This window comes from Prunus avium, chromosome 1 (genome assembly GCF_965620075.1).
Source record: "Prunus avium chromosome 1, drPruAviu1.hap1.1, whole genome shotgun sequence".
In the NCBI taxonomy this organism is placed as follows: domain Eukaryota; kingdom Viridiplantae; phylum Streptophyta; class Magnoliopsida; order Rosales; family Rosaceae; genus Prunus; species Prunus avium.
The window spans coordinates 3,315,456-3,323,789 of NC_142284.1; the positions used below are offsets into that span (position 1 = coordinate 3,315,456).

The 8,334-nt window shown below is 36.3% G+C and overlaps 1 protein-coding gene across 1 annotated transcript; it reads right to left on the reverse strand.

The window, feature by feature from the left end:
• Positions 1–2,901: 2,901 nt before the first annotated feature.
• Positions 2,902–4,385, reverse strand: EDA6 (embryo sac development arrest 6). The gene has a single exon (XM_021951674.2). It carries the CDS (start codon positions 3,828–3,830, stop codon positions 3,387–3,389), a length of 444 nt encoding a protein of 147 aa, XP_021807366.1. The 5' UTR covers positions 3,831–4,385; the 3' UTR covers positions 2,902–3,386.
• Between the last annotated feature and the right edge of the window lie 3,949 nt (positions 4,386–8,334).

Sequence of the window (8,334 nt, forward strand, 5' to 3'; positions counted from 1 at the left end):
TGTAAGCGAATCATCTTACCATTGAAATATAGACCTGTTGGCATTAACTTAGACCTTGTTTTGATAAGACAAGTTCATTTTATCAGGTACTATTGTTTTATCTTTCTGAAGTCTAAGTATGTGTGAGTGGCTAATATCTAAAGTGTTGTAGTACGAACTTTAGAAAAGACAGTAGAATAACTATACAACGTACAAAATACAAATCATGAGCTGCGGTCGACGTGATTGACGTGGCGGTGTAAATTAATAATGGAAAAAGAGTAAGGAGTTGGAGATAGCTGGTAGAAATTGATGACCGATGGTGGTGATCCTTTATTTGGAACTTCGATCAAAATCAAATGTAAAATCACCTAACTCATTTGAACTGCAATCTAACCAAAGCACCTAGCTTCAAGCCAGATCATGAGTGTAATGTATAGGGAAAAAAACGAGTATTATAGGCAGAGGCGGACCTATTAAGGCGCAAGGAGATGCAGTTGCACCTTCTCTCGCCGGAAAAATCATTGTAGATGCTTCAAATTGCCCATTGGCTGAACTGGTGTAAAGATTACCTTACTTAAGTTTACAATATAAATAAGGAAGTATCCCCCATTTGGATTTAAATAAAAATACTAGAAAATCAAATTCCCACCAAATCAAAATATGAAAAATCGGTTTTAGTACAAAATACAATTTAGGCTAAAAATGATGGCTCATTAAGTCAATATATACTTCATACTAAAATCCCATAAAATCAAGTTTTCTTATTTGATGTGTAAGAAAAAGCCGCCAAAAATTATCTTGAGAAAATGATTATTCCCGAAAAACCATTTTTCATACTTAGTCAATATTGCACCTCTGCTAAAAAAATTATGGGTCCGCCAATGACTATAGGAGTGTGAATGGGCCGTTCGGTAACATTTTCGGAAAATATTTTCTTAGAATATTTTCAGAGAATGAAAATAAGAAAACGAATTTGCATTTTCAGGAAATGAAAATGCGTCTATTAGATTAATTAGAAAACATCTTCAGAAAACAAAAACAATGAAAACGTGTTTGGTAGTATAATTTTAAATAATAATATGTGAGTTATTTTTGTGAAAACGTTTCCCATGAGAATGAAAACAACTTTTTTCTGTTTTCTACAAGTACACATGAACTTGTTTTCATTTTATGAAAACATTCTCACCGAACGTGTTTTTGCCTCATTTTTGTTCTCTGAAAATGAAAACAATCCCTTAAAACATTACCGAACAGGCCCTAAGTATCTTAATCGGTACGTAAAATCAATGTTTATATTGTCAGATTCACAATATGATAATAAGCATCTTACACGTTTACAAACTATCTTGACCAAAACAAAAATACGTACTCTATATATACCACTAGTTATACTAGTATGTCAAAATGGAGAAAATTATTGCATAGAATTGTTGTATACAACTTTCCTCTCAAAAAAAATTAATAACATCACCAACAAAGGAGGGGCTGAATATGAGAGAAGTGTTGTATACGGTACCAACAAGATGTTTTGTGGATGTAGGGTTCATTTATAGAAGTTGTGTCATAAATGACTTACTGTATTAAGACAGCTTAATGGGGAAACTTCCTCGAAACTTACACGCCAAAAAAAAGGTTGTGTATTGATGGAAGAAAGAAACCAATGAATTTTCGACAGGAAAACGTCAAGCACAAGGCTTGTTCAGACAAGAATTGCTCTAAAATTTTGGCACAACTCTCTCATTTAACTTCAAGAAGTGGGTTTCAAGACAAGACATTTTCCTTTTAGAGGAAGGTTTTGGTAACAATTCATCTCAATGTTTTTTTAAAAAAATTTCTTTTTTTAAGGTTTTGGGGGGCTTGTTTATGACAATACACGTAAAATCTAGGGTTGGGCATTTGCACGAAAAACTGGTCACACTGACTGAACCGAAACGACCACGCCAACTTATCTTCTTTTTCCTTCTTCTCCTCTTCTCCACCGCCGCTGCTCATGTCTCTCTCTCTCTCTCTCCAGATCTGCTCGGGCTTATCATCTAGTTGACTCTTGTCGTTTGGTCCATTCTGCTCTTTTTTCTCTTTATCTCCGCCACTAGTTTCATCTATCTCTATCTCGACTCGAATCTCATTTAAATCGACTGAATCGAGCTTTCTCGATGAACCAATCACAGTTGACAGAAACTTTGGACGGTTTGGCATTAGACTCCGGAAATGACTCACTTATGAGAGCAGTAGCTTCCATTATCGATTCCAGCCAAAAAAGGAGCCAAACCGCATCGACCCCAGCCCTAGTAAAATCACCTCACCTTTTTTTTGGGGGGGGGGGGGCTAATTTGACCATTTGTACAATGTATTATGCCTCATATACTATAAATTATACTTAGCTTCTGTTGAGCATTGCATTTGGTACGTACCCACAGCTCATGGATCACGTTGTTGATTAGGAAAACTTAGTTTTAAAAATGTCGATTACTAGACTAATCAGAAAATTGGATACGAACAATAATTCATACCATAAAAGACTGAATATAATAAGGAACTAGATTCATAGACAACCTGGTACAAAATAATCCGTCCACTGCTTTAATTAGACAACAAAAATGCGAGTCATACCACATTGTGTACCATCTATTATACAATTACGATGACTAATTGTTGCATAATTCGAGGTCAAAAAAAGTTTACTGACATTTCCTTCTACGCATGTCCAACCCAGGACCTGAAAACCTTAAGTTATACCGGAAAGCCTACAAGCTACTATGTTAACGGCAGGAGCAACTGTAATAAATCTGAATAATCAGCCACCACAACAACCCAACAACTTACCCGATGCCCAAGTGTATTTGTATACATTATACATACGTACCCAGATCAAGCATGCATGCAACGATATATGCAAAACAAAGAACTCACAAACACAGATATATAATTGTCGAAGATCGACCTTAAATATATAGATTAAATAAGCTAATCGACAAGAACAACAGATTAAGCACCGGAAATTCAAATGGCTCCGATCTTCACACAGCAGACGTGCATTCTGTCATCTCTCTCTTAATTTCTTCTTCGTCTTCTTCTTCTTCATCCTCCTACAAATAAATACAACAAAACCCAAAACGCAGACATTATCGTCATCACAAACAGAAGAGAGAGAGAGAGAGAGAGAGCGAGAGAGAGAAATGGTTTTGATCTCACTCGCCACCTTCACACTCTCTCACACTCACTTACTCTCTCACTGTTCACGAAATCCTGCGCTTTGTTTTGAATCGGAAACTCAGCCGCTTCTTTTTACTATCAACTACTACACCAACTAGCTGACGTGGACCAAAACCATCCAGCCAATCACCAAGCGCCACGTCCCCAACTTACGCAACAACACAAAGGCCCGTTATATATAATCCCTGTTGTCACATCTGAATCCACTTCGCCAGTTGCGTCGGGTTCACAATCCCCGGAATGTGGGCCCCATCCGTCTTCAACATGCTCGCCACCTCAGCGTAACTCTCCTGCGCCGCACCCACACCCGAACCTGAGCCCGCCCCGACTTTCCCGGCTTCGACCGACTTCCCCCTCCTCGGCTCGGCTGACGAGCTCATCAGCGGCACCGCCTCGGCTCGAGCCGGGTCGAACTTCTGACCGAACAGCGTGCCCTTCGTTAAATACTCGTACGCCATGTAGCCCGCCAGCAGCCGATTCGACGACAAAGTCGGAGCTGTCGTTTGGCTTGGGGTTGGAGCCTTTGGAGCCGGCTGTTTAAAGCCGTTGGACGAGGCATTGGCTTGTCTCTCCTTTCGCTTTCTGGATGCGCCAGGTGGCACGATCCTACGGCTATGGCTTTGTTGGAAACTCATCTTTAAGTTTTGAAAGATGTGATTTTAAAACTCCATGCCACGTCAGCGAACGAACCTCGAAATGGAAAAAAGCCAGAGTGGGCAAAACCGTCAAGTGGGGATTCGTTGCCGGGGGACAAATGCGTCAAATCAGGTACCGGAGGACTCTTTTTTAAAACGCCAGAAGTGGGGATTTGTAGAGTCAGAAATGTAATTTCACAAAGAAAACAAAGAAGAAGAAAAATGCCTTTTTAGAGAAACAAAAGGAAATTTGAAAAAGAAAAATAATTATTTGTGAATTGGAAGGAGATGGGGTGGGGATTGGGGGTTAGGTTAGAGGCTTAGATTCGATAGATGACATCGGATCCAGGTAGCTGTGGCCCGAACCGATTGGGATGATGATGTATCGGACTGTACGGACGGAGAAGAGAGAAGTGGGGCCACCGGAATCTGGCGGAGTATGGGGAGATACAGAGGTTGAGATTGTAGAGAGAGAGCGAGAGAGGAGAAGAGGAGGAAGAAAGAAGATTGGGGATTAAATAGAAGAGAGAGAGGGGGAGACTGACTGAAGCGGCGTGGTTCATGAATTTATATGTGGTTTGGTTTTACATATGCCCCGCAGTTTTGAGGGAATGACATAAATGCCATTGGTATTGTCAAATGACTCAACTGCCCTTTTGTTGTGAAATACTACCCAGCTATGTTTTTTTTTTTTTTTTTTTTTAAATGAAAAAAAGTTTTAGGGAGAAGGGAGGCTACCCATCCCATGATCAAGGTTTACTAAAGTCTTTTTGAGGACTTACAGAGGGGATCTCAGCACATTTTTGGGTTTTTATAGATTATCTATCAAGAGGGATTGTCAGCAATCGGAAACTTATATCTGAATAGCGAAGAGAACGATTCTTACCAACTCAACTAACCCTCATTGGCTACCATCTATGTTTTATATCATCAAAAAATTAAGTGATATTACATATAAAACCATGGAACGCAGTCATATAGACCATCGGGTTTGGTCATGGTGGCTGCACAATCACATAGGGAGCGGCCCGGCATAGATAAAATACTTTATTTTTCCATGCCAAAAGAAATTGTGTCAAAGTTATTTTAAAATCTAGAGAGATGCATTGAATAACTTCTTACCATGATTTTCCACACGAAGATTTGATTATGTGGATCGATGTTTTTATAGTGTTGTAACTTGTACATTTGATGTATATAATGATAATGAGAATTGTTTAGGAGAGTTGTCTAACAATGTAGCAACCAAATAAACATACGGGTGACTATGATTAGCACCATTTAGAACTAATTAATTCGTAACTAATGTATTCAACATAATATAGTAAAATATCCCCATAAAATATGTAAAACAAAAATACTCATAACTCCACACCAAAGTATTTCATAGAAAAAATATATATTGTAACCGAAAGAAAAGATTTCGAAGAAAAACCAAAAATTCGTATAAAAATTCCAAATAAATATAACGATGTAAATGCTACTCTAGTCTTCGTCATCTTCATCATTATAACGACGTAAATGCTACTCTAGTCTTTGTCTTCTCCAAAAAATGCCACAATTTTCTCAAGTTCATTAAGTGAGAAATTCATAAAATGCATCTCCTCCAATATCTCACTTCTAACATTCAAGTCATTTTTTGACCCCAAAAAAAAAAAAAAATCAAGTCATTCTTAGAAATTGCATGGACCAAAAATAGTTTTCCAACATCAGGGATTTTTTTTTTCTCTACATCGCATCAAGATCTTTTAGGATAAAATTAATCACAAGACTTTAGATGATAGAACTAACACCTCATCACATAAAGTTGTTAAATTAGAGACAATTAATTGAGCACACATAGGTTGATTAAGGCGGTGTCAACTCAGGTACACAAAAGCAATTAATGAGTCGCCAACAAGTGATATGAGAGCCAATAATTTGGAAAATATCCCACATCGGAAAATATTGTCTTTTCCAAACAATTTGGCATGCCATCTTAACAGCTCGATAATTTGAATATTTGATTTTATGAATTCAAGTTCAAATATATTATTTAGATTATAATTAGCAACTTTAAGTACCTTGAAAGCTTACCATCTCAAACATAAAACAAAAGAATATTAGTCGAATGGAATTTCGATTTTGTTGTTGTTAAGTTTTTGTTTTTTTTCTCTTGCCAGAATCTTTTAAAGTAATGTTCTTTTTGGGTTGGTAAGTAAGTTCTTTATAAAAATAAAAATAAAAAAGAAGAAGTGTAAAGCTATAAAGAATAGTCAAAACTTTTTTTTTTCTGAGAAAAAAATAGCTCCTAAAAAAAACCTTTAAAAAAAACAAAAACCACTATTGCCCAAAGGGCCTTGAGCTTATCTATGTTTGAGGTTGCCCGACAAGGACGTTAAGGGTCAAACGGGGGTCCATATTTCTGTGTCTCTTTCATTAGTATTTGCATCAACTAAATTGGAGGTATTGACAAATAAATGGTGATGATGATATATATTTATGATGAACGTAGTATTTAATTATGATTAACACTATTATATTATTGTGATTGTATTGCCCTGTCGTAAAAGTACTTGGCAAATATCATATCGTTTGTAAAATAATAATAAAATCCAATATACCCTTCAACACACACATTTTGAGAAATTAATATAAGATATGTTCCGTTAATAGGGTCTAACCCTGTTAATAAAAGAGCCTTAACTTACAGACCAGAATATTAATAATGATACAACTAGAAAAAAAAGAGATTAATATCCCGTAGAAAAAACTGATATGCATTGCGACCTTTCACACCTACTCCGATAAAGGAAAAATAATGGCATATATGGTGGCCAACACCAAATTTGCATGATTCACCAACCAAACTAATATGGCAGTAGTAGGAGTCTCAGTTCTCTTGGTCTTCATAGACCAAAGATTTTGATGGTCAGCTATTGTTATATATATATTGTCAAACGAGTGAGCTATTGTTGAGTTAGAATTCGATAAATGATTTAAGTTTGGTTCATACCTCAATATATCACTTTATATTTTGGAATTAATGTCAAATTATCACTTGACTTTGATACAACAATTAGTCACCCATAGATCAGAACTATTGTAGATATAAAATAATGGGGATTTTTGTAGAAATGTCACTTAAACTTATACATCATTTTCAATTTGTCACTTTAAAGAAAAATTTAAGAGAAATATCACCTTAATTTTTCAAAATCCATGATTTGTCTTCTGACTTTAATACCATCCAATTTTCCATAAAATTTTAAGGGTATTTTAGTCTTTCAATTTTCAATGGTATTTTAAAAATAGAAAAATCATTATATAAAAAATTGTATATCTTTTAAACCATAAAAAAAAAAAACTGTATAAACAAAATCTCACCTTCCCTCATCCCTTGTGCCCAACCAACCCGCCCGCCTTGAAATCCATTCCCCTTTCCCTCTTCACTTCCCTTTCTTCCATTCCCCCTTCCCTCCTCCCTTTCCTCCTTCTCTCTCTACCATGGAACACCTACCCTCCACACACAAATTCCCTCAACCCACCCAAACCGATTACAACTTTTTCTTCTTCTTTTTTCTTTTTGGTATTTTTCCAATTGCATATTGAAAATTTGTGGGAGGATAGCTACCAAACCAACAATTCGATAGCCTACATAACAAATGGTAACCAAGCAAACTTTAGATCCTTCAACAGAAACACAATGGCGTAAGTTAATAAAGCTATGAAGACAAGAAAGGGGTTGGATTTTGGGTAAGCAGTAGTTTTAAATTAGGTATCTGAAAATTTCAGACATGCTCACTAAACACCATAAAAAAATTTATACATGCTTAGAGAGAGAGAGAGAGAAGAATGGGGGAGGGGGTCCTATGCGATGTGTTTTGGGGATGGGTGTGGTTGGGGTGGGGCAGAAAGGGAGTGGGGTCTCTTTTTTCTCCTTTTTTTCCCCTTGAAAATGGAAAGCCTAAATTACCCTTAAAAATGGATGGAAAATTGGATGGTGTTAAAGTCATATGACAAATAATGGATTTTGAAAAATTAAGATGACATTTCTCTTAAATTTTTCTTTAAGGTGACAAATTGAAACTTAGGTATATGTTCAAGTGACATTTCTACAAAAATATTACTCTTATTAAAAAAAAAACCAACTTAATAAGTGATTTTGGGGGCTTCAAATATCTTTTTAGATCGTTTGAGCTTTTATTAGCTCTAAATATTTTAACAACTATTGCATTTCAAGAACTAAATATCAGTCCAATGATTCCTCATGACATTAAACGAGAAACATGATTTTGTAAATAAATCAAAAACACGATTTTTGTTTATGTAAGCGATAATCTAAATTATAAGGGGAGAGATGAGGGTTTCTCACACACACTACCAAGGTGTCATGGGGGTTCGAACTTGAGACCATTGATCAGCAAGCCAAGACCCTTTTCCACTAGGTTAGAACCCATTGGTATCAAAAACATGATTTTAAGAAAGCAAACAAACGTATTATCTAGAAGTTGGACGGATTCAG